Source organism: Oculina patagonica, chromosome 14 (assembly GCF_052425735.1).
Source record: "Oculina patagonica isolate OP01 chromosome 14, crgOcupat, whole genome shotgun sequence".
NCBI classification, from domain to species: Eukaryota; Metazoa; Cnidaria; class Anthozoa; order Scleractinia; family Oculinidae; genus Oculina; species Oculina patagonica.
This window is the reverse complement of record NC_135771.1, coordinates 6,143,031-6,154,491: the sequence shown is the minus strand read 5'-3', so window position 1 is coordinate 6,154,491 and position 11,461 is coordinate 6,143,031. Positions and strand designations below refer to the sequence as shown.

General features: G+C 39.3%; 1 protein-coding gene across 6 annotated transcripts in view; it reads right to left on the bottom strand.

Moving 5' to 3' along the window:
• Positions 1-2,097: 2,097 nt before the first annotated feature.
• The window catches only part of LOC144638224 (uncharacterized), a 50,221-nt gene continuing 40,857 nt past the window's right edge, over positions 2,098-11,461 (bottom strand). For 2 of the 6 annotated variants that reach the window (XM_078497433.1, XM_078497432.1), the window contains exons 2-3: positions 3,834-4,198; positions 2,098-2,883 (exon numbers count right to left, since the gene is read on the bottom strand). In XM_078497433.1, the coding sequence (XP_078353559.1) occupies positions 2,570-2,883; positions 3,834-4,198 (679 nt within the window). In that variant the 3' untranslated portion in view covers positions 2,098-2,569. Of the gene's footprint in view, positions 2,884-3,833; positions 4,199-7,519; positions 8,142-9,056; positions 9,431-10,149; positions 10,636-11,461 lie in introns of those variants that run through there. The other 4 variants (XR_013567896.1, XM_078497430.1, XM_078497431.1 and 1 more) reach the window with 4 other exon arrangements.

Below are 11,461 nucleotides of genomic sequence, written 5' to 3'. Positions count from 1 at the left end.
TTTTGAGGTGTTCGCGGCTGCACGGTGGAAAAAATATTTAAATTTCGGATAGCTTTGTGGTCGTCATTTTTGAAGAAGACCAAGGCTTTCGCTAATTCAAACAACGAAAGTTAGAAGACGACTTTACTGGTTAGTTATCGGCTTTATATTTAGACGAACTCCACCTATCCTATTTTATACCATGCCATAGAAAATACAGCCAATCAGAATACAGGAAAGCCGTTGTATATTCGACGGTATTCAACCCAACCTTCCCATAGTGCGCTGCGACTGTATTCTCGACGAAATTTAGTAAGCGTATTTTCTATGGCATGGTATAAAATAGTTACACAACACTTTCTCGTGGTATACTATGGAATATCCCACTTGTCACTTGTATTTTCTTGGCATACACACTCGCCTAAAGGCTCGTGTGTATACCGAGAAAATACAAGTGACTCGTGGGATATTCCATAGTATACCACTCGAAAGCGTTGCATAACTAGTATATAGTTCATCGCCATACCAGTTACTAACTTCCGGCACACAAAGCATGAAGTGAATGAGTCAGGCTGCCACCAGCCCTTTGAAGAGTGCCTGAAGCATTCTGAGCCTGGGGCACGAGGAACAAGGGGTTCTGGGGACACACGATTTGATTGGCTAGATTTTTAACAAAGAGAATTTAAATCTAGCCAATCATATCATATCAGCCGTAGTAAAATCCCTTTCAACGAAGGGATTTTAAAACGGTTGATTTGATTTGCCAAATTTAAATTTCCTTTGTAAAAGATCTAACCAATCAAATCATGTGTCCCCAGAGCCTCTGCCGGCTAAGAGAGACAAGCGGCTCCGTGGACGAGAATGGGCCTGAAGGGGTAAAATGTGAACAGGGATTTGTGCAAAGTTTTACTGGTAAAATGGGATTTGGGTCACTGGGGCTGGGAATCACAAACCAAAAACAATGAAACTGGGACTGGGATTTGGAAAAATTGGGAAAACAACAGGCTGGGAAATGGGAATTGGGCACGATTTGGGCTTCAGGACTCTTTAAAAAAATAGGAAAAATCCCAGCGCAGCTCTCATGTGTAAGGGGTGGGGTTACTTCTCGTCTTGTTTAAGAGTATAAATTACGGACTTTGGTATTACTTAAGCTGTAACATGTAATTTTTTTTACCCAGCAAGGTGTCTATTCAGGGTTCCCACGCAAAATTCACTCATGACATGCATGTATTAAATCGACATTTTTTTGCACACCGAACGTTTTGCGTAGAGTTTTTCCGTTATTGCGGCAGGCCAGATGTTTCTACAAGATTCTATATAAACGTAGCGTGGAAGACTTTTAAAATATTCTCATTCATAATTATGACGCGGAATTCAGAAGTGCGTGGATTACATAACCCTGCTTGTTTATAGATAGTTGCGTTATATAATGCTTAATCGCCATGTGCACAATCACCGTATTTAAAGATCCCTTTGCTTAGATTTGGGGCATTTCGAAAGAGATACGCAAGCCGGGAAGTCCGGGAGAATTTTCGACCCTCCCACCTCCCCTTCGGCGACGCAATACAAAAAAAAAAAAATAATAATAAAAAAAAAAAATACACACTTATAGTGCTTTCGGCCACAATCTTTTCCCATATCTTATCTACGCCGTCAGCCCTGTGATATTATAAGAATTATAAATTTCTGTCTACTTAATCCAATAGATCCCATCATATAAAATTAGTCTCTTTCGTTTATACATTGTAGTGTTCCATTCTAACTGCACGGGAGTATTTTGCTTTTGTGTTCTACGCGGCGGTTTCTTGTAAAGTTAAACCTGACTTCTGTTCGATTGCGCGAAACAGACAACATGCAACAAATCCTGCCGATCGTGCGACGGCATAAAGTGATAGTCATCGCCTAAAAATGGTTCTTATCATAAAAAAGTGTAACTTGGTAATCAGGATACGTTAAATCAACTGTCGGTTTAGATTAATGCAGTCCACTTGTGACCATTTGTCAGAGCAATTCATGATCAGGGGATTGTGGGTTGTGTAAGTGTTATTATGGGAACAAGGATCATCAAGGAGTTACGTCGTTGGTGGAAACATAGAAAGGATAAAACAACATAAATACTTTTAAGTATAATAACAAGGACTTAAACTATATCTTTATTGAAGAACTGAATATATACTACTACACAACAGTACCAGGAATACCGCTCTATGCTTACACTCAGTAATCAATACAGACATACAAATCAGCGAGACTGTCATGAGTAAAGCGTGCAATTGAAAACTATGTTTAAGATCCATTTGTGCACAACCTTTTATTTCCTTGCAGGGTAATGTTCATACTAACACAGTGACCTACAATATAACGACGGCCTGTTTCTAATATAGAAAGAGTGTTGAGACTTGAACGGTTGAACCTACCTTTTAGTTCTAACTACATTACACGCCATTTTAAATATGCCTACCTATTAAAACTAAGTGATTTCACTCCTGCGTTATTGCAATAATGTACATTGTATACTCCTTTTACAACACATTATTATAATATGGCGGTAGAATTTTCGTTATTTATTTTAAACAATTTCGAGGTCATTCTATAGGTTAACTTTAAAAACTTCCAGTTCACTTATATCAAATAGGCTTTTACCTGTGAAATATTCACCGCTATGAACGTTTTTAGGACACTTAAAACCATAACCTAGGGCAAGATAGCCAACGCGTGGGTTGAATAAATGGCTCCATACTACAAGGTCGCAGTATTGGTTTTTGCCAAAACTTGGCCCCAAACTACTATAGCACTTTATACTAGCATCAGTGTTTGGAGTTATCTTGACTGGTTCATTTCCAGAAGGATTAACCAGTGTAAACAGGAAGGATTGGCTGTCTGGTATGGCTTTAGTAAAACCAGCTGAGTAAGGAAACAAACGCATTAGTAGAATAAGTATTTCACTGAAGCTTTTCTTAAAAAATCTGAGTTGGTACGCGCTGTGAATGGTCATTGTAAAATAGCTGCGACTCTTGTGCGAAACTCTTGTGTGAAAATATAAATTACTTTTTCCGTCTTTCAGGTAAACTTCTTTCAGGTACTTCATGAAGTTGGCTACAATTGTAGTTATTTTATCAATACCAAGACAGTCAAGACCACGTCCTCCTAACGATCTCGGAGAAAACACCCATTTTGGGACAATATTGCTATCAAGTTGTCGGAAATAATACCTAAACTGAATTGTTTTAAAAACAGTAAAAAATAATAATTTTAGACAAAACTGGACTCGAGTATGAGCCATTTTAGTTTGATTTTTCGATCTTACGCAATCGCCGCTTTTTCTCATCCAACATAAAAGCCCTGTTGCTCAAAGGCGCATTAATATCCGTCCGTTTTTATCCACTTTTTGTAATTTTTGTTTAATAATTATAACGCTTTATTCCAATAGGTTTAAAGCCTCGTTGATATCTGATAGTAGGGCGCCAAAAAACAAAAATGCAGGACCGTAACTACCAAGAGACAAGACGAGGCACTTGCTCGTCTAGAGTTTTTCCCAAAATAGGTTTTGTTGGGAAAATAATCCCCAGTTGAACAAGATTGATTTTTCTCAAGAAATGCCTCATGAAAAATGTCTCTGAAAGAGCTTCAGAGCTTCTAGATTTCAAAATTTTCTTGAGGGCTTCCCCCCTGTGCCCCCTAACAAGATCTATGGTATAGGTCTGGTTACGGCCCTGAAATGGCCACGTATGGGAAATTCAAAAAAGACGATAGTTGTATCTTACATTTCTAAAATCTTTTAATGCTTCTCTCTCTAGACTCTGGTATATGTCCGTATAACAACAGTGGCTAGAAGGTCTATTAGAAATACATACGCGATTCCCAGGATTGTGAGGTATAACCACCGAAGATGTATTCTCCACTTTTTATCACCACAAGAGTTGGACCTTTGTTATCACAGCAGCGATGAAAGTCTGCAGGCGTATATCCATCAGTGGAAGCCCGGAACAGCAGAGAACATGTAGCGTTAGGCGGCAACCAGGATGTAAGAGCTGAAAGATGCTTTTCATCATTTATTATCAAAGAGGAAACTTGAAGAAGTGGAGGCATAGCCGTTTCTTCTTCCAGTTGATTAATAATCCCTTGAACTTGATAAAACTTGGCCTCTGCAAGCACTTCCTCTTTAAGTCTGTCATCTTTGCAAAGGAGCTCACCATTGCGAAGGTAGTTCAAAATGTACCTGTATGGACAAAAATACTGTAAAGAAATCCAAATGAAGCATCATTATGCATTTATTTTAAGCGTATGCACGAAGTGCAACGACTGACATCGAGAACTTTACGACGAGATATTTGCATAAAAAATATGAGCACGCGCGCGTGATTTGATGTGTTTGCGTGTGGAATTGTTTATGTCTCTTTGAAAACACATTGTTCTCACCATAAAAGCGTGGAATATAATTACCATAATTACCATTTTGAAACCGTGTTTTGATCGGGACACCTTCGGAAATCTCAAAGTTTGGACTTTTCCGACAATTTTGTGGCAGAGAATTCAGCGCGGATATAGAACTTCATGAGCTGCCACTGCAGAGAGGTAAACTAGGAATACTGTAGTGTGTCATAACAGAGGCGGAATTTTAAAAGAGCGCTTTTAAAAAGAGGTAGAAGGCATTCAATTAAAATTTGCGCATTTAAACCGCCATGGGCCGTTTTACGGATACGGCGGCCATAATGATTTTGCCCCCTTCGCATCCTATAATGCTCATTGAAATGACTTATTCTTTTATTGTGATAATTCTGCAATTACCATAATAAAAGAAAAAAATATATATTATAGGATGCGAAGGGGGCAAAGTCGATATCTGTAAAGCGGCCTATAACTTGCTGGAAAACTTTAACCAAAAGTAAGGATGGGCCGATACTCGATACCAAATATTCGATACATCGATATTTTGACAATTTTGAAAAGTATCGATACTTTCGAAAAATATCACACTTTCGATTCGTTTTCGATACTGTACACGTGACCTGAGGTTGCGGTCTCCTGGTCAGCACCTGAGGTTTAAAAATGCAATTTTGCTCAAACAAATATTGTTGTTCTTTTCACTATTGAATTTTTCTTGCCTTGACTTGATGTCCACACCAGGGTCCACACATTGCTGATGCAACAGTGAATCAAAAAGACCAAAAAACAACATTCTTGGCTAACATCTATAATGCCAGGACTGTCTTTTGAATTCTTAGACGAATCACGTGACATACCAATGACGTCAGGACGGAAATGACGTCATAATATCAAGATCGAGATCGAGATCGAGAAAAAAGGCAAATATCGTATCGATATCGTATCGTTTTGAAAAACCTGTATCGGCCCATCCTTACCCAAAAGTGAAACTGAATGCCGGAGTCTCGATCCAACTAACCAGCGGTAGCTTTACGATTCCATCTCGCACCAGGCCACATGCACCAACCCTTTGCAAACAGAGGAAAAATCCCAGCGTATCTCCCATGTGAAAGGGGAAGGGGTGCTTCTCGTCTTGTCTACGGATATAAATTGAAGACTTTAATTTGGGTGTTACATGTAAAGTTTTTACCCAGCAGAGTGTCTTTTGAGGGTTGCCACAAGAGATTCACTCATGACATGCATGTAACTGTAGTAGACGAGAAAATGGACATTGTTTGCGCACCGGACGTTTTGCGTAGAGTTTTCCGTTGCAGCAGGCCAAAATTCACGGTTTCTACGAGATTCTATATAAAAGTAACATGTGGTTTTTGCCGCCATTCGAATTTCCTTGTGACCTTCGATGGCGCGAAATTCCTTATTTGTATGGTCGAAACATTTTCCGCGCTTGTCACGATTTTTGAAAGTTTACTGCAGAAAGTTTCTTGAAAAAGCGCAGTCGCAGACCAGGCTCTGTCTAACCCTAAACCCTGACGGATGTCAATCCATTTTCGTTCCAAGAGCCTGCGTCTCCCTAGACCAGCGGTCGGGAAACTCAATGGCTCTGGACGAATCCAAAACCGGAACCAGGAAATCCTGGTTCTGGTTCGATTGTACGTCCCGACCCTGGTGCAGACCACAAGGATCGTGGCCTCTGGGGACGAGATTTAATGGATTTTCAACATTATAAATTAAAACATAACTGTACCCTTTTCAGGGCATTTTCATCCTTATGTTTTAAATGTAATCCGTCCCCATGCTGAAGAAAGGGCAACGTAAGACGACTAAGGCGCGTTATCTTCCACATTATATTTTACTTTACAGACTGCCAGAACTGCTTAAGGTGGCTCGATCGGATTTTTGAGTGACGATACCTTTCAACTTTGAACAACTTGTACGCCACCGTAAACAATCCGACTGAAAATCGATCAGTACAGCTGTACTAAAGAAAGATGAAAGTTTCGAATGAGACAAGTTTCATCGAAATCGGAGTAACCATAGCAACACAATGACGTCACCACCCATTTTACACGAGACCGATTTTCTTGTAATAGAGGGATAATTTTGAAAAAAGGCTTCTAGATCTTGGACTTGACATAGTTTAATCACGTCTGCGAAATTTGAAAAATTTATATGAGAGCGTTTTCGAGAAAATTTTGGATGAAGTTTTTAGGTGCTAAAATACAACGAAAACAAAGCAGTCTTAAAACATTATTGAGAAAACGTTCACAAGGCCCGATCAAGTAACATTTTAGCCTTAAGTGAATCTTGTACTATCTTATTACCTCAGGAGAAAATCTTAGAGAAATCGTTTCATTTGATTTCTTGAAACATCGGCTTGAATATGAACTGGTATGAAGTGTTGTTTCGCTCTTTTATCGAAAAAGGGCCTTCGCTTACTAAAATGATCGCAAAATAAAAAGCGCTCGATAGAATTTTTTTTAAATTTGGTAGTCAAAAAGAAGAATAAGTATGTAATGAAATATCCGATTTTCAATATAATTGAAACATTCTAAGGCAGTTAATTTTAAGCCTTAACTCATGTAAACATTGCGCTGTTTTTCACCCTACATCGGATCGCTGCCTCATTATAAGTCTCTATTGTGTCGTACCCCGTGCATGGTTCCCTGGTTCTTTTATAATTGTCTGTATTACCCGGTTAAAGAACTTTCGGTTCCAAACAATTGCTCGTTTTATTCTGGTTTACTTATTTCTGAAGTTTGCCATATTTCCGAGTTTGTGTTGGTGGGCCACTGGAAACACTAAGTTTATTATTACTGCGGTAATTAGGACACGTTGTAAAACGGCCCGCGGATTGGGTGTCCGGTTTAGATTAAAGCAGTTGACTTGTCAGAGCAATTCAGGGGATAGTGTGTTGTACGAGTGTTAATATACCGGGAGCAAGAGGGTACGCCGTTGGTGGAAATGTGGTAAGGATAAAACGACATGAATACTTTTCGGTATTTAGTACTTAAATGTTTCTTTATTGAAAAATCGAATATACTACATGTACACTACACAACAGCACCAGGAACACCGCTCGATGCTAATGCTCAGTGCTCAAAACAGAGAGATACAAATCACTGAGACTGTCATGGCTAAAAATGCAATAGTAAACTATGTATAAGATCCATTTGTGCACAACGTTTCTTTGCTTATACTATGCAGGGTAATGTTCATACTAACACACTGACCTACAATATAACGACGGCCTGTTTCCAATATTGCAAGGGTGTTGAGGCTTGAACCTACTTTTTAAATCTAATTACATTTCACGTCATGTTTAAATATGCCTAACTGTTAAAAACAAGTGATTTCACTCCTGCGTTATTGTCAAAATGTATATTGTATACTACTTTTACAACACATTATTAAAATATGGCGGTAGAATTTTCGTTATTTATTTAAAACAATTTCGAGGTCATTTTACAGGTTGACTTTAAAAACTTCCAGTTCACTTATATCAAATGGGCTTTCACCTGTGAAATATGTACTGCTATTAACGTTTTCAGGACACTTAAAGCCAATACCTAGGTAAAGATAGCCAGCATGTGGGTTGAAACAGTTGCTCCATACTATAAGGTCGTTGGATTGTGTTATGCCAAAAGCTGGCCCAAAATTACCACAACACACTATACTAGAATCATTGTTTCCAATTATCTTGACCGGTTCATTTCCAGAAGGATTAACCAGTGTAAACAGGAAGGATTGGCTGTCTGGTAAGGCTTTAAGAGTAACAGCTGAGAAAAGAAACAAACGTATTAGTACAATTTGTATTCCACTGAAGCTTTTCTTAAAAAATCTGAGTTGGTACGCGCTGTGATCAAGACCACGTCCTTCTAACGATCTCGGGGAAAACACCAATTTTGGGACAAACTGTCGTCAAGTTGTTGGAAATAATAACTTAACTGAATTGTTTTGAAAACAGTAAAAAATAATAATTCAAACAGAACTGGACATGAGTATGAGCCATTTTTGTTTGATTTTGCGATCTAACGCAATCGCCACTTTTTCCCTGTTGTTCGAAGGCGCATTAACATCCGTCCGGTTTTATCCACCTTTTGTCATTTTTGTTTATAATTATAACGTTTTATGCCAATACACTCTCTTTATTTTATAAGAATCTAGTTTATAAGAATGAAACCACAGGCAGACCACCCTATTTTTCGTAGTTTATAGCGATTGTTGACATAAGGCGAACAAAAAAATATATTAAAATCTTTGAGGGTTATGTATCAAGCTCTGGAAATTTTTAAACGAAACTCGGTATGAATATCTCAATAAAGTTACATATGTAAATGAAATGTCAATTGACTCGTGTGGTGTTTTTCGGCCTTCCTGGGACGTTTGAAGCAACTTTTTATTATAAAACGGCCTTATATAAACGACTAATTTGTCCATTTAGACAAGCTCTCCAATATAAATGTTGTGTAGATGTAAAGCGATGGTGACTGACAACATAAGTTTGAATGACAGGTGCCATTCACATTTGTGCCTATGTGTGAAACATTTATTAAATTTGTGACCAAACCTTATTACACTTAGTGACTTTTGTACAAATGTGACCGAATGTTATTACACTTCAAGTCGTACTTTATTACAATTGTGACCAGTTATTACACTTGTGCCCATAACAGGCTAGAAGAAATACATACGCGTTTCCCAGGATCGCGAGGTGTAACCACCAAAGATGTATTCTCCACTCTTTATCACCACAAGAGTAGGACCTTTCTTGTCACAGGAGCGATGAAAGTCTGCAGCCGTATATCCATCAGTGGAAGCTCGGAACAACAGAGAACACGTGGCATTAGGTGGCAGCCAAGATATAAGAGCTGAATGGTGGTTTTCATCATTTATTATCAAAGAGGAGTCTTGAAGAAGTGGAGACATAGACGTTTCTTCTTCCAGTTGATTAATAATCCCTTGAACTTGATAAAACTTGGCCTCTGCAAGCAGTTCCTCTTTAAGTCTGTCATCTTTGCAAAGGACTGAAAGGAGCTCACCATTGCGAAGGTAGTTCAAAATGTATCTTTATTATGGATAAAGAACCGTTTGTAAATCTAAATAAACCGACTAAAAAGAACCCTTAAAACAACACTGCCCCTACTGGGGAATGGTGAAGACACGGATTTTCTGTGCTGCGCCAAAAATATTTAAACTGCCTTCTCTATGTTCAGACTACTCTAACGTTTAACACGGGGAGAAGGGAAGATCCAGTAGTAAAAAATAGAGGGGTTGGGGTATGATACATGTTGTTGGGTATGACATTGTTGATTACTGTTCTTTTTGTTATAGGGGGTGGGGGAGGAGGGGAGGGAGTAAGGCGGATGGGAAGGGGATTGGCAAGACGTCCACTAAACAGAGTCAGGAGCCCATTTGTAATAACAAAGTGACCCTGGGTCTGGGAAGGAAGTTAACGGAGCGTCCTTCACGCGTAGCTACATCCTCGTAGACCCAGGGGCGGTAAGGCGGGGTGACACGAAGTACCGAGCAGCACAATCGTATTTGGCGTGACGGTAATGTTTGGGTCGTCACGCATCACTCCGTCCCCGTTGCGTGACGATCCAAACAAATTTATTCATGTTCAGGCTTGAACGAATAAGTGAAGATATAAATTTCAGTTAATCTATCCATTAGAGTTCCACTTCAAAAAGAAAAGGAGAAGTGACCAGGCGAGAGTTTTAGTCTTTTCGAAGGTTCAAAGTGAAAGTGCATTGTAAATAGGCTCACTTTAGTTGAATTACTTACCGGAACAGTTCAGCGTCTCGATCAATAAAATATGCTCCGTCTTCCTCGTCCGCTTTTAAATCGAACCTTCCAGAAAACATCGCACAAAGCATTGAATCCGGATCCTTTCGCAGAGTATCCAGTGTCGTTTTATATATCTTGCCACCAACATTTAACTTGACTGTGCTAGCGAAGTGGACTTGATTCAGTGTTTTTGTGATCTCTTCGATTGCTGATTTCACTTGTCTTGCTTTCTCTTCGATGGCGGTCTTTTCTTGTTTTGCATTGTCAAGTTCTTGCTTCATTAACTCGCGAGCTTCAGCCATAAGATTCTGAGCATCTCGCTTCAGCAAATCGCCAGCTTTAGTCACAACCTTCTGTGCATCGGACAATTTGGCACTGGCCAGTTCAAATAAGCTCAACTCCTGTCCTTGTTCAGCAGCCATACCATCGACTTACTTCCGGCACACAGAACAAAGTGAAAGTGAACGAGCCTTGATTCAACTAACCAGCGGTAAACTTTACGAGTCCATCTCGCACCAGGCTGCCACCGGACTTTTGAAGAGGAGCTTGAAGAGGGCTTGATATTTAAGAGTATAAATTGTGGACTTCGATATCACTGAAGCCGTTACATGTTATGTTTTTACCCAGCAAGGTGTCTTTTTAGGGTTCCCCGCGAAATTCACTCACCACGTGCAACATGCATGTATTAAATTGTAGTAGACAAAAAAAATCGACATCGTTTGCGCACCGGACATTTTGTGTAGAGTTTTTCCGTTATTGCGGAAGGCCAGATGTTTCTACAAGATTCTTTATAAACGTAACGTGGAAGAGTTTTAAACTATCACACCAGTTCGCGGTTTTTGCCGCCATTCGAATTTCCGTGTGAACTTCAATGCCGCGAAATTCAGTATTTGTATGGTGATTATCACGTGTGTCGAAACGTTTTCCGCGCTTGTCACGATTTTTGAAAGTTTAGTGATGATATTTTCTTGAAAACCCGCGGTCGCAGACCCGGCTCTGTCTTTCACACAAATGAATGTTAAACATTTTATAATAAAACGTAACAGCACGTCTACCTATAGCCCGACTTACGATCTTAGATCGTCTTGTTAACTAACTAATCAGGATCCGTTGAATCAACGGCCGGTTTAGAAAGCAGCCGACTTCATCAGAGCAATTCTGGAGATTGTGTGTTGTACGATGGGAGCAAGGAGTTACGTGATTGGTGGAAATATAGTACGGATACTGAACAAACATAAATACTATTACTATTTCTTTATTGAAAAACTGAATATACTACACAACAGTACCAGGAACAAAAAAAAAAAAC